At 44.2% G+C, this 22,876-nt stretch overlaps 1 protein-coding gene and 1 long non-coding RNA gene across 5 annotated transcripts in view; both read left to right on the top strand.

Moving 5' to 3' along the window:
• LOC119490573 overlaps window positions 1-22,876 on the top strand; it is an 839,978-nt gene that overhangs the window by 513,394 nt on the left and 303,708 nt on the right. The gene's annotated exons all lie outside the window — the stretch shown is intronic.
• znf385a (zinc finger protein 385A) overlaps window positions 1-22,876 on the top strand; it is a 73,831-nt gene that overhangs the window by 28,360 nt on the left and 22,595 nt on the right. For 3 of the 4 annotated variants that reach the window (XM_037774051.1, XM_037774048.1, XM_037774049.1), the window contains exons 2-3: window positions 12,384-12,532; window positions 21,292-21,402. In XM_037774051.1, the coding sequence (XP_037629979.1) occupies window positions 12,437-12,532; window positions 21,292-21,402 (207 nt within the window). In that variant the 5' untranslated portion in view covers window positions 12,384-12,436. Of the gene's footprint in view, window positions 1-12,383; window positions 12,533-17,368; window positions 17,861-21,291; window positions 21,403-22,876 lie in introns of those variants that run through there. The other variant, XM_037774050.1, reaches the window with a different exon arrangement.

The raw sequence follows: 22,876 nt of genomic DNA, 5'->3' as shown, positions 1-22,876 counted from the left end.
CAACTTTAACAAACATATTGCACCACGTTCGTCTGATATCCTCATTACTCTCATTACCATTCTGCTTTGGAAAGCTTTTCAAAAGCCCAGCGCTCCTTTCATCCATGGTACGCTTTGTTTAAGATCTCTCCACGGCGGCGTGATTCATAGATGCTCACTTCCTTTTTATTCATCATGCATCAACACTGGAGAATGCAAGTCTGCGTGTGTGTGAGTGTGTGCGGGGTTTATGTCCACGTGTCTATAGAGCATGGATTTATTACAGCCAAGATCAACCAGAGCTCAATGAATAATGCATCAGCCGCTATCATGGAAAAATATGCTGAATACGCCTCAGCTGAACTTGAAGGTGTGGGAGGATGAGGTATGAAAAAGCATAAAGCTTGCTCTTGACTTAGCTTCTATGTGTGAGACAACAGAGGGGAAACACTGCTCTCTACTTTGACAAATGAGCTCAGGTCTGGTTCAAGGAGGTTTCCCTCTTTCAATTAATGAGCTATGCCAGGGGAATTAGCATCCATGGGGGGAAACCTTATGTGTGTGTTTCACTTACAAAAGTCTCAATTACAAAGTGTTGGCACGCAATTTCAACACAGCGTTTTAAATCTCAGACATTTGTTTTAACCTTTAAAAATGTTCTCGGCAGCTTGCCCTGATTCTCTGAGCGTGCACACCTCCCCGGCTGCCAGCTATTCTTTGCAGGGGGAGGTGATGGATGCTGATTTAAACAAAAGTGTCATTTGTGGTCACACCAATGACAAGTGACATTACAAAAGAGACCCCCCAGCACTTAAAGAGATTGTGGTTGGATTGCCCAGGGAGGAACAGAGAACGGCGTGTTAGAGGACATGGCTACTCCATATTCATAGACAATACACTGCAGGGCTGGAATAAAAGCAGTGGACGTCAACCACATAAAGTTTCCTCCCCCACTCTATTAGGCTGATAGCATATTGCCCTCTACCCTCCTTGGGGAATGGAAGTCATTGAAATGGACTGGCAAACATTGGTCAGGGCAACGGTACATTATGGTTGCTGTTCTTCAAAGAGCACACCTACATGTACCCATCATGCCTCCTCCTTTTCCTCTTCCCTTGGAGCGGGGGGGGTCTAATCTCAGAGAAAATCTGGCGCCTTTGTTGCCGTCCCTCGAAGTGTATTCGAGTTGATCCACCCGATTGTGACTGAGTGATAGAATTCCATACCTGAGGGCGCAGGTTTCTGGGAGGTGCATGGGAATAAAGTCACTGGCTATTGTTCCACCTGGGTGTGTGACCACCGCCTTGAACAAGGGAAGAAGGGGAGAAATGTGGGTTTGGGTGGGGGCTGGGTGGCAGGGGAACAAGTAGGAGCGGATTTGAACAGGATGCAGGGAAGAAAAACAATGGACAATATAGAGGACAGGTGGAGAGAGGCAGAAATGTTCTGGAGTGCTGCCTTCTCATGCGAAGAATGTCACCTTGTTCTCTTTCCTTCCCTCTCTCCCCTCCATCTCTTTATCTCCCGTTGCAGTGCACTGATACACAGACAGCATTTTCCCTCCCATATCCCAGCGCCATAAGTCTAATGTCCCTCCGCTGCAGTGGATCACTGTCTTTCAGCAGACACAACAAAGCGATGCCTCGGTTTCTCCTCATTCCAACAATCCATCCATCACCGACTCAGACGTCGCCTACAGCCAGAGACATTCAGACACATCTCCTGGACGACTCTGTGATCATCTTACACACCTGACTGGCCCTCGGCCAAGGAAGGAGCATTCATTACAAAAGGAAAATACATAAAAAGATAGAAACCTGAGAAGGAAAGAGAACAGACAGCAGGGAATTTAAAAGAGGACAGAGGGGATGGAGGTGAAGCTGTTTCTCTTCTTACAGCAGCTGTTGGATGATACAGTCAGTTTATTCCCTGTTAAAGCAGGGGGAGGCAGAATACTTTTGGCATCATAGGGCATAAATTCCATAATAACCTGTCAACATATTGTAATTCAAGTGTTCTGAGAGAAAACTAGAATCCTTTACCTCCTCATGGCTCTGTTTTCAGGCTTTAAAAAATCTAGCCCATGACTGAGACTTTGGCCAATCACAGGTAATTCAGAGAGAGAGCGTTCCTATTGGCTGTTTTAGAAATACAGATGCGCGTGCAAGTCTGTAGGAAAAATTGCTATTCCAGCATCGGCAACAACTGCCTACACTGCAAAGCAACCAAACAAAGGAAGACAGACTTATCAAAAAGAGCCAGACAATATCAGTGAAGCGTTTCAGTGATGGAGAGAAAATGTTTATTAGTTTAGCCTTCTGCTCATGGCTGCGGTAGCTACAGCAGTAGTAGCTCGGGGAAAGCATAATTTTCTCTCCATCTCTCTAATAGTTTAGACTTCCGCGTGAGCTCACTGTGACGGCTACGGTGAGCAGAAGGCTCACCTATTAGCAACATTTTCTCTCAATCTCTGAAACGCTTCGCCAGAGCCTCAAATGACAGTATGGCATCTCAAAGGGCTTTAAAGGCCCACAAGTTTGCAAAGAAAACAGGACGGTAGTTGTCATAGAAATGCTGCTATATAATGGCATCAGGATCACAATAATGATTGGGATGATGTTTGAAATGAACGACTAGTACTCAAACAGGTTACTGTATGTTGGCTGTATTTCCAAATAATTCATACGGTTTGTATGATTTCTTAAGAAAAGTTATTCCTCATTTTTCATGCGCTTTCCTACAAATGTCCAGAAACACGTGACGCACGTGTCAATTTCCACTCCAGTCTTTTTAAAAAAAAAAACTACTATGTTAGGTTTAGGAAAAGATCGCCTTAGTTAGGCTTAAGTATTTAGTTAGGTTTAGGAAAAGTGCATGGTTTCGGTTAAAATAACTACAGAATGGTGCAACCTAAATATGGAAGTTACATGACAAAAACTACTTAGTTAAGTTTAGGAAAAGATTTTAGTTTGGGTTAAAATAACCTCGGAAGTGGCGTAAGTAAGTAAGGAAGTTACGTGATAAATAAATCAAAGTTGACTTCTGGTTTCACACGGGGAACGAACACCAGTCTCCTGGGCAAAAGTCCAGTGTTTTTTTTACGCAGTGTTTGTTGCTCTTTATACTTCCCGGTTCACGAGTATGTGGATTAAATATGTATTGATTTAATGGGATGCATGAGAGCAGCCTGGTGGAAATATACTGAAGGCATAATGGAAAACTCCACTGAAAATCATCTGTGTATCAAATACTTCACACCTGTCACTTGCTTCTTTGCTGAGGATGGCAGCATCATCTTAAATGCACAGCAGCTACAATGTTTTCCAACAGTGAGTCACAGCAAAAAGTACCAAGTGTCCATAGAAACTTCTCATACCACTCAGCACCACAGCAAAATCCTCTTTCCTGCCTCCTATGGCAGCTGTATGCGAAAAAGAAAGCAACAATCTTGTCAGAGCTATACCCTTCAAGCCTAGCTACTGGCAGTGAGTAGAACGTCACAGATTTTCGGTGGAGTATTCCTTTAAGGATCCAGGTTTACATAAGGTTACATAAAATATAGGGAATGAATGCCAGTGCCCTGACAAGGGTAACCACACAGGGGTGTGTGTTTGTGCATATTTGTGTGTTTGCTTTGTGCTCTCGTTGTGACCCTCTCTCTGTGTGTGAACACTGTAGCAGCGCTGTATGCCTCGTCTCCACAGTCGGGCTGCGTTGAGCTGCGCTGCGCTGTTCTCTCTGTGTTCCCATCATCCCTGGCTGTCCCCTCCCATTAGCCCTGACAGCTATTTGTCTGTCATTACTGACCTCAAAACAGCACAAACACTCTCCGTCACCACACACACACACACACAGGCTGCACACTAGCTGAGCCTTGCACTGCAAAATCATTTTGTGCCTGCGCCATAGTTCAAACTTAATTACATGGTGGGGTTTCATCACGCTAGGTGCTATAGAGATAAGCATCACATTGGAATGTAATGAGGCTGAGGCCAATTCAGACATATTTTCATTAAGTCTATTAATCCTGTCCTGAATGGGTTGGTGCAGGTTGTAACAAGAAACCCCAACACGCGGCTACTCTCCTAAAGTATCATCATTATCATTGATTTAAGGTGGAACCGGAGTCAAATAGGATATCAGTCATGTGGGAAGGAATAGAGCTGTCTCATTTTACCGGCCCACCTTTACTGCCCTTCGATGGGTGGATAATACAGATCCAGTGTTAAAAAGAAAGGGGAAAACTACTGAGTCAAAAGGATTTGGCTTTGCAAAGCTGATCGCAGCGCTGCAACATATCCACAGTATGAATCAGGAAGATCGCAACCTACGCCAGAGAGATCAGCGTGTGCATGTATGTGCATGCTTGTACCAGCACACAACCCCACAAGTAACAAAAGCCAAAAGCCTCCCAAAGTTCAGTCGCTGCTGGACGCGGAGCCAGCAGGAGATTTATCTGAAGGATTAAAGGGGCGTGCATCTGCTTCTCTGGCTCAAACACGTGCGCTGGCTCTGGTCTGTATTCTGGACACTGTGTATTGTGGAGTTCACAGTCAGGGGCATCAGAGGCTGTCTTCACCCTCATTCCATCCCATTATTTTTGCATCACACCTCCTCCCTTAGCGCCCATCTTTCTTCTCCCTGTCTCTCTTGGATTCCCCAGTCAGCTCCTCAGTGTCTACCAAAGAGACAGACTGGCAATTAAATCCTCCCAGCCTTGATGCAGCTACTTAGGAGAGATCAAGGAAGGATCTTTTGGGGAGGCTTTTTGGGGGGCCTACCACTGTCATATTATCTCACTAGGGTGTCATTACCGCCCCATCCACTCTGTCATTATGCACAATACTCAAGGCTGAAGGTTTATCTGTGTGTGTAGCGTCTATACGAGTACGTATGTCTGGTGTTGTTCGTTATATGCGATAATTTTTGGAAGAGAAGCTGCTCCTGAAATGGACCTGTCTGGAGTTAAGTTCTCTGATCAGATTGCAAAGGGCAGCAGATTGAGTTTCTGGTGTGTGTGTGTGTGTTGGGATAGGAGGGGGATGATGAATTTACACTTTGTTGTCCTCTCGCCTAAAAATGTAAACTATGCGTGTGAGACTTTAGATTTCGGAGGCTTTGATCACTCATTGGAAGCTATTTTAACTTTAACATCCCGGCAGCCACAGATCATAATACCACACACTCTGCTGCAGTCTGTACTTTACTTGTACCTTACAGTGCAACCAAATTAGCAAAATTGCCGTTCTCCAAATTGGTAGGTTGGGTAAAGTCTAAAAGATGTACAATTAGAGGGGAAAGTTTAACACCCTCCCTCTGATGCGGAAATATGTACACAGAGACAAACATGTTGCCTGTGCAGTCAGATTACTGCTGCAAAGAAAAACATTCAGAAACAAAGCCAGTATTCATTCATAAGCCAGGGTTCATATTGTCATATCTCAATTCCAGCAAAGCAGTCATTTGCAATGAAAATCTTTGGTCTCAGGTTACTTCAACAATGCTCATAAAATATGTATATATAAAAGGGAAAATCAAACAAGTAAATGTAAAAGCAAAATGATAATCTAAGGCATAGAATAGTGCAGTTATAATAAATGAATAAAGCCACCATATTTCACACAGCACTGTACAGTAAAGGGTTATTGTCAGTTTTGTGAGTGTGTTCATAAATCTCACTGCAGTGCGTATATTTGGATTAAGGGCCGAGACATGTTCTGACTAATACCTAGCACTGTGCTGAAGTGTTGAGCATCGATCGCTGCATTATTCCACCATAACTAAGCTCTCATAACCCTTTTACACTACCTGACATACACACGAGCGCACACACACACACACACACATACACACACACACACACACACACACATACCTTACATGCAACATTAATGCATACAGAGAAGCCAACTGGCATTTGAGGCAAGGAAACAAGTTTCAGCTTTCCCAGCTTTCCCCTGCATAATCCTCCCATTAAAGGGTAGCATAACACCAGCACTTCCAGGCAGCGAATCAAACAGATCTTTATCTGCATCCTCCTACCTTTGTGTGCATGTATTAACCTTCATAGGAAGCTATGAATTAGCATGCCATGATTAGAGAAGATGGGGACGATAAAGTTTGATGGGTTTTTATATTTCACAATCATTTTCCGGCTCTAAAAGAAGTGTCTGCTTTGAAGTCCACAGAGGGGCTCAGCAGCACACTCTAGTGGCCACTTAGAGTCACATCTGCCTGGTCAGGTTTTTTTTTTTTTCCACGCTTGTGTGACTCCCAGCACTGTGTGAGCCTTGTTGCACTCAGTGCTTTCTCTGACAAAGCGCATCAGTACCTGTGAGTCAGAGGCTGTGAGTTCATAATTCATTGCTATCTGGTGGAAGGCTGCCTGCTGCCACAGCTGTCTGTGAGCGGAGCATCAAGCAGCTTAGGATACAAACACTCAGGGCTAATGACCTGCGCAATGCTCTGTGCAGCAGGATCCTGAGGTGACAGGTGAGGCATCATCAGGCTGCTTTGACGGGGATATGTGGAGGCAAACTTAAAACAGACTCAACTACTTTGTGATGGACAGAGAGAGACGTGTGAGTCAGTGTGAGGAGTCATGTCAGGAGTTTTGCCTTTCATGGGCCCGGCTGGATAATCCTCTATATGTGTGAAAGTGGGTGCATTGAGATGTAAGTGTGTGAGTGCTTTTTTTTTGTGCATTTGTGCAGGGCTTTTTGCTCAGGCCTGTGATGCTGTTGATTGTGCCTGTGGTCAGGGGAAAGGGAGGCACACCTCACAGTCCTGCTGGGCCCCGAGACTGGACGGGAATACTGAATGGAGCAGGGCCAAAATGTTCATTCTCCCTTCAGTCTCCCTCTTGCACCCTCGCTGCGTCCGCACGCTGTCTCCACGGCTGAAATGAATTGGCTATTCCTGTAGGCCGGGGCACAGCTGTGTTCAACCCCGGAATACACACTGAGCTGATCATGAGGGAGACGAGGATGCGAACGAGAGCGAGAGAGAGATGGTTAAGAGAAATGGAGACAGACAGACAGACAGATGGCAGGCCATTTGTCACCCACTACAACCCATATGAAACAGCTTCGCCTGACCACAAACACTGTAATAATAATAATAATAAACCAGTCATTTAGACGCCTCCTCCTCAGTGGTTATGAAATAGTCTGGCAACCCCAGTTTGTATCTCAGCCCTGAGTTAGTCAATGTGCAGACAGCCACCATCCTCTGAACTGTCACTCTGGGTCTGAGGAGTTGCTAATGGTGTCTCTGCAGTACCAGTCTGATGTGCTCCGTTGTGTGTGCATGGGAGAGAGAGAGAGAGACAGAGAAAAAGAGGTTTGACGAGGGAGACTATGTTGGGGGAATATGTTGAGGAAGCTCCCAGTGCAGCCCCGGTCTCTTTAAATCATCTCACTCGACTCGGAGTCGCCTCAATAATGTATACATAAGCCGAGGGCAGGTTTTCTCAGGATTTAGAGCCAGCAGTTATCTCAATCTCAATGCGCCGCGCACACTACGTCGATAAAGTAAAATTATGAACGCTGTACAGATAATCACTAAAGCTGCTGCGTGGCACAGAACTTTGCCAAAAAATATATTTCATTATGTTTATCTCAGTCGGGCCATGTGTTATCAAATGTATTGAATCTTACAGCGTTCCTGTCTGTAATGTTCCCACATCAGCAGCACTAACTATAACTGAGTATGTAGTCCTGATATCGCCCTCCCCTCTGCGCCACGTGGAGGACAGGTGCCCGCTTGCAGAGAGGCGAGTTGGCAGCCTGACTGTTACCACCTCCTTCTCCTTCCCCCCTGCCTTTGCTGCCAACAACCCTGGCACATCTGTGCCTGTCCAGCGAGCCCGGTGCCAACTAGCCCGCTCCCATTGTTCTCCCCTGAATGCACCCAACGCCCATGGGAGAGCAGGCACAACCTACACAGCCTGTTAGATAATCTCAAGACATGAAAAGATTCTCTTAGCCTAGATTCTAGAAACCGCTTTTTGTCTTGCATCGGAGACGAGGAAAACACCCGATGGTGATTTTTATAAGATCTTTCCTCTGTCAGCTTCAGTTTCTAGAGTTAGAAATTCACTGGAGTGAACACAATCCTGCATGAGCATAACAAGCTTACACTTTATTGATGGAATAATGTTTTGTAATATACAAAACCGTATATTGCTTTTCATGTGAAACCCCTTTAAATATCATATTTTTATCTTTGTTTGATTAATTGATTTTGATTGACCGTATGATATTTGCACTTTACTCGTGTGTTATTTTCCTCCACTTGTTCAAACCCAAACACACAGGATAGGATTGGGGAGTATTGATTTGTGTGTGTATGTGTGTGTGGATGTGTGTATTTCCTAAGTGGAGGCGGGGATGTGGCCAATAGCAGATTTATCAGGACCACGCAGGCTGGCGAATTATTCCAAATAGGAGAATCAGTCGCTCTCGCCTTTGATCTCTCCTCTGCCTGCTCTCTAATTTTAACCCTCCTTCTTTCCCCCCAACACTCCGTCTATACTGCACCAGTTTCATCTTTAACTCTTTCCCCTCCGCCTCCACCTGCAGCTCCTGTTTGTCTGTTTCTCTTTTGTACTGTTCTACTTTCTCTGTTTGTGTAACGACGGTGTGAGCATGCTTTTTTTTTATTTACTCTTTATTGATTTTTTAAAGAAATCAAAATTCGAACCAAAGATGTCCTTATTTTCAATGCCCTAAACCGCAAAAGCTCACACGCACATACTCCCCCACACTTCAAGCAAGCCGCTGGCTGCAACATCGAGCCCTCTGGCGGTGTCCCGCGGGCCGTTTAAGAGCTCTGATTATGGCCGCTGCAAGTCTGGTAGGATTCCTGTCGCGCCAGAGGGTTTAACAACATCCAAATCACTGTCCGAGTCCTCGCAGAACCTCCAGACTGGCCTGTCTGTCACTCTGTCTCACACAGATCAGCCTCCAAGAGCCAGTAGGGAGAGCCGAGGGAGGGGATAGAGTAAAGACAGACATTGTTATGTACCAGCTCATTTTTACGTGACCGTAATATATGTTTTTATATTCTTTCAACCAGTTAGTTAATCAGAAAATAGAGAAAAATGTCCATCACAGTGTCCCAACATGTTCTCATCCAAACTTGTCACATACTGACGCTTTGTCAGACCCCTCGGCGTCACTTTTCCGTCACAGTAAAGACATGCTTAATGTTGTGAATTAAACAAATACTCTTGCTTAGGTTTAGGCAACAACACCAGTCAGTTAGGTTTAGGAAAAACAACATAGTTGGGCTTAAAATGACTACGTTTTTACAGTGCAAATGTGACTTGACGTTGTGAGCACATACTTATACAACATCACCACATCACTTTCTCTGAGCATTTACTATTGCTGTGGACGGGTTTACATTGTAGTTCATGGAATGCACGGTACGCCTCATACCGCCGCTAAAGGGTGCCTTGTGCGGCTGTATCGAACGCCAACGTCCGTGTCAAAGTGTGGCTATTTGAGGTCGGTAATGAGAACGGGAAAAGTGTCCTTATGGTCAAGGTCATGTCTTCAAATTGCTTGTTTTTTTTGACTGAAGGTTTTCAATTTACAATAATGCAAAAGAGAGAAATCCTCACTGTTAAGAACCAGTAAATGTTTAGCATTTTTGCTTGTTGTTGCTGTTGATTAATCAAAGAATCCATTCAGCCCTGGTGTTACAGCTGTGCACGGTAGCAATGCGGTGTGAACTGTGGCTGTGGTTTTATTGCACCATGTGGTTGTTATCTTGTTCTATTGTTGTTACAAAACAGTTTTTTTTTTTTTAATAAGAAACACTTACGACTTATCATTTTATTAGCTCTGGCTCTAATGTAAGATTTTGTCATTGTGTAAAGTCTGGTGGGACCACATACAAACATCACACACACTCCGCACTAACACACACACATTAGAACTCGCGCAGGTCACACAGGCACACTCCGGCTCCGTACAGCAATTTGTTTGATTTACACTGTGGGAAGGTCCCCAAAGAGAGGTTTAAATTAATGGGGTAATTATACGCTGGGAGAAGAAAGCAGCCACACTGTGATTTATGCACACTGACACACACACACACACATACACACACATGCACACACAGTGTCCCTGATGAGACAGATTGTGTCTTTGCTCCAAGGACGGCCGTTCCTCTCTCTTCTCTCTGGTCCTCGGCTCCATTCAGTCCCTCAGATCTCTCCTGCTGCTGCTGCAGAGACTCGTTCTGTTCCCCGCCGGTCAGCCAATCTCTCCGTTTGTCCGCCTGCCAGAGGCTGGCTGACCCACTGCCAGTAACAGCCTCCATGTTCAAGTGCAGACTCATTGGGGAGCTGCAAACATTACTACTGTGCAACTAACAGCTAACACTCCTTCCAAGCACATGCACGCACACATTCCTGCACAAAAGAGCCACAGACACGCGCAGGCAGGCCATGTATCAACATGCGGTATAGTGTCATGATAAACGCAGTCAAGAGGCAGTGCATTAGTCATGTTGTTAGTGGTGCAGCCCCGGCGGAGGAGCTGCCTCCATCAGTCATGGAGGCAGAGGTGGAGGAGAGAGCAGCTACAGGACCTCCCATCATCCCTCATCACAACAAACAGCATCTAGGAGGAGCACAGCTTAAAAGATTGACTGAGGATGTTTGTACTTCTGAGAAATTTGTGAAATCTGTGCATACATAAAAAAGAAAGTGTGAGACTTTCATACTGAAATGTTTTTGTATGATGGTGTGGTGTTTAAGAGCTCTGAGTCGGCCTGCGATGATGAGACGAGTACAATCCACCAGCTGGAAAACCAACAGGCACTTGTTCCTCGCGGTGTAAGAATAGTCGCGTGCATGGATTTATGCATTCATACATGTGCCCGCATTTGTGTATCTGTGGTTTGTTCAGCGGAAGAAACTTACACGCCCAACTAGAGGTAATGATGCAGTAGCTGCTCTCCACCTCGAGGCGCACAGATGCGCAGCAGAAGGCAGCTGGGCTTCAGCTGAGACAGCAGTTTCACTCAGTCTGACAAAGTCAACCTCTATCTCTGTCTCTCTCTCTAATCCAAACTTCTGGAAACTGCCTCTGCTAACACCATATTCATATCCATGCGGCAGCCATATTATTTACTCTGCCTCACATTCAGTTGACATAAAGCTTGATGAAAATGCAGAGGTGTCAAATAATGCACAAATTACCATGTGACAGTGTGGAAGCAGGTAGAGGCGGGTTGCAGCAGGAAGCAGCAGCGAGTAACGGAGCGAGAGAGTAGCTTAGAGCAATCCCAAAAAAAGGAGAACGGCAAAGCTTTAAGTCTCGGGGGAATTTGAAAGCCACAGAAATCCAGTTGCGGATATTAAGAGGCTTAATCTAAGAGCTTGCTGAGGCTGAGTTTTGCTGTGTGGGCCCCATCACTATCATCCTTGACAGAGGTTAAAGAGGAGGCGAGGGGGGGATAAGGAGGAGAGGAAGAGAAGGCAGATGGGAGCAATGACGAGAATAGGGAGCAGTGTATCATTATGAGAGCCTCGCACGCTCTTAAAGGAGAATTAAACATTGACATAGTGGCGCAGGTGTGTGTGCGTGTAGGATACCCTTGCAGTGACTGTGTTTTAGCTCCTGTGAAAATCTGCTCAAACAGCATGTTGCCAGACGTGAGTAGAGGAATCCATGATTGGACACAACCAAGTGATCCAACTCTAGTGCACGAGTCAGGACGACATAAAGCGACACACGCTGAGATGAAACTCATTATCATCAAGCTGCAGATGTCTCCCAGGAGAAGAGAGGAGAGCGGCAGGCAGGTGGATAAGAGAAATCCCCACAGACTCTGTGGCATTCTTTTCTTCTCTGTGGCATTCCTGCTTCAATTGATGTGAATGTTTTAGTAGTATAATGAAATGCTTCGTTGATGTGAGTTCTACAAAGCGCAGAAAGCCCTCAGTATCACAGCATTTTTGTGTGCACAGCAGTGCTGCCTGCTGTACTTTGGCGCTTCAGTCTTGTCAACTTGTCAGGAAAAACCACAGCAGTCATTCAAGCGTCCTTAACGGCCCAAATGCTGCTTTTCTTCCTCTCAGTTTAGAGATTACGTGTTCCACTGGGGTGCCACATAGTTTTGTTCTGTGTGCAGAGAAATAATTGCTTTGCGGTGCAATTATGGCTCATTGTGCTTTTTGGAATTCAGAGGCAGATTCCAGCAAGCATCACGCGAGCTGTAATAAGCTCCATTTAATTTTCTCTGTCTCTCTATTTCTATTTTATACTTCAGTAAAGACATTTATTGCCGGTAATTGTTAAAACAAACATGCAGACTGTTTTAATTCTATTTGAGATGTAAGAATATGGCGTGTATATTTATCTATTTATGTCTTTGTCTGTTTCCAGGAGGCATAAACCGGGCCGGGGCGGCAGTGCCGACATTCTTGCGGACCCCCACGATGCTCCAGCCCCACCTGGACATGAAACCCTTCCTACAGTTCCCCATGGAGACCGCCCCTCCACACAGCATGAGCCTCTTCCACAACTTCAACGCGGTGAGTCCAACACAAAGTCCACACTAAATGGAGTTACTCTCCCCAACAGAAACACTGCTCCTGAAACGCCTCGCTTGAAGTCCCCTCTTTATTTTCTGTAACGTGGTGATGTCACCTAGTAACACACTTTGCCCAGCGGCTAGTTTGGCACGCCCTCAAACAAATCTAGTTCAAGCGGAGCTGGAGCGGAGTCCGAAGTATTTGGTTTGGTTGACCAATCACAACAGAAGGGGCCAGCTGACCAATCAGAGCAGACTGGACTTTTCGAGAGGGCGGGGCAGGAGCTCAAACAGAACGTTTCAGACAGAGGGTGAAAAGAGGTGCTTCAGCACAGCCGGTATGAGAAAAATAAAGTGTTTTTTGAACATTAAAACATGTAAACATGTTCTAGTAGAAACCAAAAATACAAATATGAACCTGAAAATAAGCACAATAGGTGCCCTTTAACTCACCCAGTGCAATACGGAAAACACCTGTTTGTCCACAAAATCTGGGATACTTGTAGGACATGGTGTTGTCTGTGTATTTACCTACATAATATTTTTCTGCTGCTTGTCTTTAAATTGTTGAGGCTGAATGCATGTTGTGTCAGACAGGCCTCACTACAAGGGAAGCAGGGTATTCCTAAGACTGTATTATTTTGTGTAAACACACTCTGTCCCGTTCCTTTAATTCAAAGCGCAGAATGAAAGAGCAGTTCTGAGGCCATCCTAGTAGCTGTGTACTTCAAACACCACAGTTTGTTTGATGTGGTATTTATTCTAACGGAGAGGGATCTTCCTGTTTCCCCAGGCCCCGACTAACATCTTATCATTTAGATTAGACCGTAGAGACACTTAGCATTTCAACAGCTCAGCATAATGCGCCGCCTGTTCCTCCAGACTCCATTAGGGAATGTCAACACACATTTCTCGTCAGCAATATGTAAAATCAGTGAACTTTGTATGTACTGTATGTGGGGCAATGCTATTCCTGGCCCACGTCTGCAACAGAGTTTGTGTCAGCCTGGTATATTTGTCAAAGGGGCGACAATCCACTGCGACTAATTGGAAATATCTGGCACATTCTTTTGAGCACGTATGATACGGGGATAGTAACAGGAGTCCAGACACTGTTAAACACATTTTTCTTTTACGACACAGTCATTTTAATAGCCCTCCATGGGCTGTGACATAAGTGGAAGCGTTCTCACTGATGTTACAACTGCAGAGCACCCAGCAGACACGGATTAATAGAGATACTGAAATTACGCAGGCGCTCAGTTTCCACTCGTCCACAATCTGCCATAGCAGAGCCCCTGAAATCACTCTTGCTTTCTTCCTTCTGTCTCGTTGCATCTGAAAGACTCCCTCTGAACCTCTCTCTCTCTCTCTTTCTCCATTGTTCATCTGTAACATCACTCTGCTCCCCATCCTCCTCGTCACAACGTTAACTACTGAGTCTGAGGGTCCACAGGGACGCCGTGAATGTTAATAGCCGATGCTTTACAGCCCCGTGGCCAGGAGATGGGGCCATAGGAGAGGCTTGGAGGACAGTCTGACCTTACAGCTCCACTGCATGTTGGCAGATGGGCAGAGATGCTTTTACTGCATTGCATTAAAAATAATGGAGAAATGTCTGACCCTGATAGTGCAGTTGATATTTGACTGAAAGGTCTAGGGTAAGAGCATCTGATGCCTGAAGCACAGTTGTTTTATCATGTATAGAATATCTTTTGAGTGCATCCTTGATGCGTAAAAATGCAAAAATAAAAGACACAACTTTGGTTGCTGCTAATGAGAGCTCTGCCGCCTTGATGTTTTCCTACGGAGAAGGAAGTCATAGCCCTGCAGCTTTCCCGCCGTTTTTATGCTTAATTTAGTTTACAGGAAGACCCAGAGTAGTAGAGTAAGTGTTTGCAGCTCTGTTTACATCACTGACAATAATTTATGGCTTGTTGGGCTTTTTAGGTAGAAGAATGTTTAAACAATCAGAGCACGACTCTGCTTGAGTCTCATGTCTTTCAAAGAACTGTATGAATGAACTATTTCACATTAAAAAAGGCGCCATTTCCACTGTCTTAGATGCTTCCTGGTGCCTGTCTGCACCAAACACACTGTGCTAAATGTATGATGTGCCAACCCGGTATCATGGGAAGCGTATAAATAGCACATGAGCTTGTTGTTTTCTGTAATTTTTGCTATTTGTCTATATGTCCTTGTTTATTCGCCCCTGCTTTTTTGTTTTTGTTTTTAAGCAATATTGTTTGACTAAGATTATGGTTATTATAAGTATTACTTTTCTTTTCCTTCATTGGCTACTAATTTGAAAAATAAAAAAACAAAGTAAATTTAGTCCTCTGTATTTTTTATAAAAATCTAAATCAAAATAAATAGCACAACATTACACAGACATTCTGCGTGTCATGAGGATGCATATTAGCCATTTTGCGTGTCATTTTTAAGCCACGCAGCAAGACTATGGTAACGTACGCAGTTAGGTTTAGGTAATATTTAGGTTTAGGTAATATTGTTTAGGAAAAATATCATGGTTGGGCTTGATATAAGTACATAAACTAAGTAAAATACGTACAGAAACAACGTTACATAAGTACTGAAAACACGTCACAAAACAAAACTCCGGCCTCCTGGTTAAAAGTAAGTGGCATAAGTGGTCTTTCCCGCTTTTGATTCTACGTCACTGAGCGTAGCATATTTACGTGGATGCGTTTACATTGGACTAGGCTACAGATTACATGCCGTACAAATGACACACTAACTGCCTTGCGCATTATTGTGGCATTCAAACACTATATATGTGCATATTATTTCAATGAAGACTCGGCATTATAGCAGCGGTAACACTGAGAAATGCCCCCGCACTAAGATATCAGCCAGTTATTCTATCAGAATCTCTTATTAAGTGATCTGTGCCGAGTTTGTACAGTCTTAATGAGGCTCACATTGAGGGTTATTAGCCTCATAGCAGACGAATGGCCTCTCCTAAAGCCATATACAGCTTTAATGGTCCTCTAATGTGATTTGTCCTCTACCTGCCTGCCTCGCCCGATGTGCCTCTAGACAGTGACGAGGCTGAATTATTTATCCGCAGCAGCTGGTCCTGATATAGACGCACACTCACACACCTCCGAGCCGAGATGCACATGCCTTGATGTGGGTTTGCTCGGGCTGCAAAGTCAGGAATTTCCGATGAAGGTGTCCAATAATGCAAAGTCGTGATCAGACTTGTTGAAGCTCACCTGCTGTCCGTGCTCCTTTTATCTCTTTTCTCACCCTCCTCCTAAACAACTCTTATTCCGTAGTCTTATACCAGCACTAATCTCCCCCACATTAATTGACTGACATCAGTGTTGCAGCGGTCTCAAGACCACTTTTTGAAGGTCTTGATCGCAGTAAAAGCTGGGGAAAAAGCCTAAGTTGAAATTGGATTTTTATTTTAGAAACAAGTCTTGTTTTTCCTTCAAGGCCAAAAAGAGATTTGTCGCTGCCACCTTTTTTGTCTGTGCTGGACTATGGTGACGTTCTATTCATGCATCTTCTCAAAGCCTACGCATGCTGGATACTGTCTATGGAGCACTTTATTTAAAATGTTACAGCCCTTACACACCATTACTCTTCGAATGCTCAGGATGGTCTGCCTTGTCCACCCGTAGACTGAACCACTGGCGTATTCTTATTTATAAGGCTATTCTTGGTCTGCTTCCATCTTACCTGCAGATCTACATCCTTCAAAAAAGTACGGGAAGTTCCTGCCTCCGCTCCCAAGAACTTAATCCTTTTAACTGTCCCCAAAGTCCGTGCTGAACTGGGAAAAAGGGCATTCAAGTATGCTGCTCCCTCTTCTTGGAATCAGTTACAAAATTACATGAATCTTCAAGAGCTGGTCTCATTTAAGGTCATTAAAGTGCTTCTAAAAGACTTGGAAGCAAGCACATCTGGCTGCAGATGTTTTGAATGCTGATGAATTAATTTTTTGGTTCCTTATGATTCTGTAATTTGCTCTTTGTCTTCGTTTTAAAATATGTTTGTCTGCAACCGTGTTACTGTGCTGCTGCCTATCTTGGCCAGGACACTCTTGAAAAAGAGATGTTTAATCTCATTGAATCCTGGTTAAATAAAGGTTAAATTACAATTTTATCTCAAGTCCGGTCAAGACCACAACGGTGGGAATATCACTAAATTGTTATATTATATGGCAATAAAAGAGGTAAAGGAATAAGGAATTTTCTATTGTTTTGTGTAGGCGTTTTTATGTAGATCTTTCAGATCATTTTGAGGAGTGGCTATGGTTTGCATGTTCCACATTTTATCCTAAGGTGTGTCATGCAGTGTGGGACTCGCACTGGTCTGGTCTTGATCTTGACTCGGTCTCAACCCCTCAAAGTCTTGGTCTTGTCTCAACCTTGATACACTCTGGTCCTGGTCATGACTTAGTCTCGGTTTAGGTGGTCTTGACTACAAGACTTGTCTACTGACTGGCATTTCATTACACCTGTTGCCTCTAAAGGTTTCATATCAAAATAGTAATCATTTAGAGTGTTTTGGGGCTTTATCAGATCTTATGTGCACTGGTGTCAAGGCATCACACCATTGTCCAAGAAACCAGAGAAGAGTACTATGTGTGTGTATGTGTGTGTGTGTGTGTGTTCATGTGCGGTTTTGTTGGGGGTTGTTGGGGCGGGCAAATGCTCCTGCGGCTGATGATGACATTTGATAGATGGTGTGAACTTGGGGAAGAGGGGGGAGAGTCGAGCACGAGGAGAGTGGGATACACAATCCTGGCTGCATCTGGACAGATCGAGTGTGCGTGAAGAAGAGGGGGAGTGAGAGAGAGAGTGAGCGAGAAGGGGAGGAGAAAACTGGAAAGCAGACTGAGGGAAATGCACTACAGGGAAGCGTGAGGCAGAGAGAGAGAGAAAGCAGCTGAAAGGAGAGGAGAAGGAGGCTGAACAAAAGGGGACAGGCACTTGTTAGGTGATGTGTCAGTGACAAAAAAAAGGAAGTAAAGGCAAAGATTTGAGAAAATCCTTACAGCAGACACTTCTTCTCTTGCAGCGTTTCAAAGAGAAGCACAGAGTGTGCCAACCACAACGAGGAAAACAAAGAAATCGTAGATGGCAATGCATCACTAGGCAGAAGTCCTATTTTTCTAAGTGTTAGTTTGTATTCAGCATTGACAACCGACCAGGGGGGCTGAATGAGGGAGGAAGGTGCACCACACACTCTCAATCTCTTTCATGCTGAGGCTCAAACGCACACCTCGGCCAGCTGCACACACACAGGAGGACCAATGCAGCTCCAGGACTCTGCAGACACAGAGGAGAAGAAGGTGAGTTAATGCTTGGAGCTTTTTCGCAGTTGTTGTTGGTTTTTTTTCTTCTTCAACAAACTGTGTCTTAATCTGGGCACAACTCAAAAGTACTGGAGAGCTTCAAAGGCTGTTTTTATCTGGCACAGTGCAGACTCCAGTGTGACTGCCAGAGTGGTCCCACTGAGAGACACACAACAGTGCAGCCCTCGTTGCTGGAATTCAACTCCTCCAAACATTTTGTTGCAGAGGACTGATGATCAAACACACTATAGAAGAAGAGAGCAGGAAGAAAAGAAAGGATGAAAGAGTGGAGAGAAGTGAGAGGGAAAGAGACAGAGGATGTCTGTGAGTTTAGGTGCATGTATTTGTGCAGAGCTGGGAGATGCTTGCTTGCTCTTTTTTGGGCTGTTTCTCCAGAGAAGAAGCTCTGTGTAAACAAAAGGCATTAGGGAGTTTGGGTGTTTAAGGCCCCGTGGAGCTGTTGATGTGACCGCTGAGTGATGTTAAAGTCAGTGGTCTGTGTGGTTTACATAACATCTGTCAGAGCTCTCACCCCATTCAAACAGCTCATATGTTTCCAAAACCCACTCAGTATTAATCAAGATGACCATATATATTATTTACGACTAGATTTTAGCCATTAAAAGGATTAAATCATAAGCCATTAATGCAGGAATTGCAGCTAATTTTGAAAGACAGTCGGCAATCTTCTTGGTTGGCGAAAAATTGACCGAGTTGGTCAAAGCGTCTTGAGTGATTTTTTGGAAATTCCCTCTTCAGTTACGTCATAACGCTCAGCTCCTATTTCATGAGAATATGTTTTGGAGAACAAATGGGTGTAAGAGGCCATGTGAGCTGCCGTCCAAAAAGGCTTATTGGCAGCTGGGAGGTGTTTGTAACAGCTGAACAGACGGGATGGATCATAGTTGACCCATACCCAGAGTACTGTATGACCGGCTGGGGAGAAGCCCATGACTCATGTGTACAGTAACTCCAGCGAGCCCTTGTTAAACTTGATGATGGGTCACGACATGGACACCCACATACAGTATTTGACATGTTATGTTTGCTTGTAATGTGGAAGTTGGGGTAACAAGAGCTCGAAAGATTTGACAAAAAGCTGTTTTTTTTTTGTGGTTTTCAGCGGACTATTGCAGAGTCACTGCTGAGGTATTCATGCGGTTGCTCAGATAGTATTCGTCCACCAACGTCATTGCTCAATATCCCCCCCCCCCATCCCCATCCTCTTCTATTCATCTGAATTCATAGCAGCACTGAGCCTACTTTAGGCTGTTTCTGGGGAGAGAAACAGAGGGAGTCATGGAACGTGGAGTATGAGAAAGAGAGCCAAATGAGATAAGAATGTGTGATGTGAGGATGTCCGGCCTGGGCCTCTTTCTCTCCCTCTCTCTCTTTCTGGGCTTTTTCCCATCTCTCCCTCCCTTTCTCTTTCTATCTGTCCCAATCCATCTTCCTCTCACACTCATTCGCTTCTCCAGATGGTGCGTTTCTGCACCGTCCCGTCACCCAGCTAAATGTCTCGGGCCTCCTCCCCGTTTCTTTCTCTCTTTCTCTGTTTACCCCGGTTTCCTTGGAGTTGCTGAGTAACACGCACTGTGCAGAAATTTAAATTGTTTGTGCGTTGAGTTATGAGAATATACATTTTAGCCATTCTTTTGTCTCTGGCACTCCTCGGGCCAGAGTCTTGAGCAATTTGTGTTTTAGATGAGACTATGTGGCTCTAGGGTGCAACATTGCTTAAGGGAACATTTGGTAATTAGCCAAATTAAATGCAGGGACGAGCCAAATTGAGTCATTTACAGTCTGTCGGGCTCTCCGAACCAAAGGGCTTGCATCAGACTTGGAGGACTCTCTGGAACATTCCCTCGCTGCCATATGAATTCAAAACACACAGCATCATATCCACTTTGTCCTTCAGGCCACGACGTTTGTTTCTCTTCATTCCTCTTGTGTATCCACACAATGCCACATCATCTTATACATGTTGCCTGCTCTGTAGTGCCAGACTATTGTCTGTGGTGGAAATCCACACCAGCCATTGACCCCAGACTAATGCTAAGGTCAATTAGCGATGATCGCTAGATAAATGCAGCTTCAAACGTAGATAAATAATTGGAACAGTGCCCTTTTAGAACTGTACGGGCAGAGTCTTTAGTGTCTGGAACAGCGGCTTATAGCCATCGACACGTCGGAGAGCTCCTAAAGCGAGTATGTTAAATTTATAACACCATGTAGATGATGGACGTCCCAGCTGAAACAATTACTGTAGGACAGTCGGAAAGTACAACCTGGTACGGATCAGAAGCCTGAGTTTGGGTAGGATGCAACAGGTGTCTCAGTTGTAGCAACACGTTGTCGACACTGTTGATCACTGTTTGCTGAACATAAACACAGACTTACAACAAACACTGGACTGACGCTGTAAACACTTGGCTGTGTAGTTTATTCACCCAGGCATGTGGTCAGTTAGACTTTTAGATTTAGTCTCTTGTGCAGAAAAACTGTGGGCCTCTCTACAAAGGGTGAAAGAAAATATTGAGAATCGCGATATTTTGTTTTGTGATAGTGTATCGATTCTAGGGCTGACCCGAATGCTTCTAGGCTTTGACCGTTGCCATGGTAATCCACCTCCAAATCAGTATTTGAATGCTTCAGGTTTTTTTGTTTTTGTTTTTTATATTTATAAGTATATAATAATAAAATAGCCCATGAAATAAGGAATAATCCCACAACATTATTCATTATTAATATTCAACATTAATGATTATTAGTTATTCTCAGACAGATATCGCTGTTTGTTGTGTGTAGAGCTGCGTGTCTGTACAGTAGTGCTGCAGCGGCATCGTCCCGGGCACTGAAACCGGGGGGATGGAGACAGACAGACAGAAGTACATGGCTGCCTGCTGCACCACGCCGTGCCACGAAGCTTCGAACATTTCTCACCGAAGCACCGAATCGATTCAGTCAATACTTTATTTCATTTGCAAAGAGTTGCGCCCTCCCAGTGTATGTGCCCTCCCAAAGTAGAGCTATGATGTTGGATGTTGCAGGGACTGTGAGAAATGAAAATGCAGATCCCACTGTTCTGATTGCATGAACTCATATTTTATGCATATGGTGGTGTTTTCTTTAAACTATGAGTTTTCCTAAAATTCAATTTAAGAAAAAAAAAAGAAATATATCGCCTTGCTTAGAGTATCGCAATATATTGAATCGTAACCCCTGTATCATGATACATATCCCATTGACTGAATCTTGCCAATACACAACCCTATAGTCTCTACTTCACACTGACCTCTATACCATCCGAAGGTTAAAGGCATGGACGGGCTTGTCGACTTGCAGCACCGGGACTTCTGGAGCTCAAAGAACTGTAGTAGTAACTGAGTATGAATTATAGCTCACAGGTTTCTCTCTTTCTCTGTCAGATGGATCCGGTGCAGAAGGCCGTGATCAACCACACCTTTGGAGTTCCTCTGATCAAGACCAAGCGGCCAGTCATCTCCTGTAACGTCTGCCAGATCCGCTTCAACTCAGAGGTACGGAAACATCAAATAAACCCAACACGTGCACAGTGTTTCTCTCCCTCCATCTCTCGTGATGCCTCCATTTCCCATGTGGCATTAAATATGCTGTATCTTGTTGTGCACACACCTCATACACCTTTTCTTTAGGAATGTGTTGGAGGCCTTTCTATCCTGTTTGCACTCCCGAGACCGGGTGTTGACACGGAGGATGTGGTACATTTGTTTTGGGCTGTATTTTGGCAGTTGCGAGCCTGTTGGAATTTAATCTGTTTCAAGACGGTGTGGAGTTAGTGGAAGTAATAATCACTGCGGCACAAAGCCGAGAGAGCTGCTGCAGAAAAAAAGGACTTTTGCATTTTCAAAGAGATTTTCTGTTGCCCATGAACGTTGACTAAGCTTGATTAAGATCTTCAACATGTGGTAAGTTTCACATAAGCGTGCCATCAAAGAATAGCAGGTTGTTTTCATGCTTTTGTGTAATTCAATTAATTTTATAGCAGTCTCATCTGTTTGTCCATATGGTGTAGTTTATATTCAAACTCATAATGGGAGTTTAATGGCAACATGCGTTCGTGACTGATGACAAATTAAAGAAAACAAAGTATTTTATGTGTAGTGATGCCAACCCGTTCTCAGTCTTTTCTTCTTGCTGTGGACCAACAGGACGGACACATGACAACATCGGTGCCAAATGTCATGTGTGCAGTGTATAATTTGGCTGTGATGCTCCCTATTCAGTGGTGCAGACTTCAGGGTTAGGGCGTACATTCATCCACAATACACAACATTAAGGAGTGGACCAGTGCTATATATACTCTTCAGGTCTACAATCATGGTTTCCATGTGGTCAGGGAGCTGCAGGGCTGTAATCGGGAGCCTGCTCTTTGCAGAGTTCTCTGCTGTATATCTTCATAGGCGCAGGAAACAGTTTGACAAAGATGTTTATATGATGAAACAGTTTGAGCCCCCACAGCTGGAGGTTAAAGACATGTCCTGATGGATAAAGTTAGGATGTATAGTAAATCTGAAGAATTTAAATATTTAACTTAATGGTTAAACTGTTGTTATAATGACAGCTATGAAGGAAAAGACATGGAGCAAAGTCACAGGAGAAGCATCTAATGTGTCTAGACTGCATTTTTGCCATCACATTCAGATTGGGGTGATAAATAGTGTTTATAGCAGTAAGCTGCACTTTGCCTCTCAAAAAATCATTTCTGATATTTGTCACTTTCTGACATGAACCTAAGAGTGATATCTTGCTGTAGTCTGCCTCCGTCATGGACAGATCCCTCCACCTCACAGTGCCATTAACACTATGAATCATTGGGCAAATGACTCCAGATATGAAGGGCTTGGTTTTATTTTCATTTTCCTTTATTTAAAAGAACAGTGTGTAACATTTTGGGGGATCTATTTGCAGAAATGGAATATAATATTCATAACCATGTTTTCATTAGTGTATAATAACCTGAAACTAAGAATC

The sequence above is a fragment of the Sebastes umbrosus genome, chromosome 6, assembly GCF_015220745.1.
Source record: "Sebastes umbrosus isolate fSebUmb1 chromosome 6, fSebUmb1.pri, whole genome shotgun sequence".
In the NCBI taxonomy this organism is placed as follows: Eukaryota; Metazoa; Chordata; class Actinopteri; order Perciformes; family Sebastidae; genus Sebastes; species Sebastes umbrosus.
This window is presented reverse-complemented; position numbering and strand designations above follow the sequence as displayed.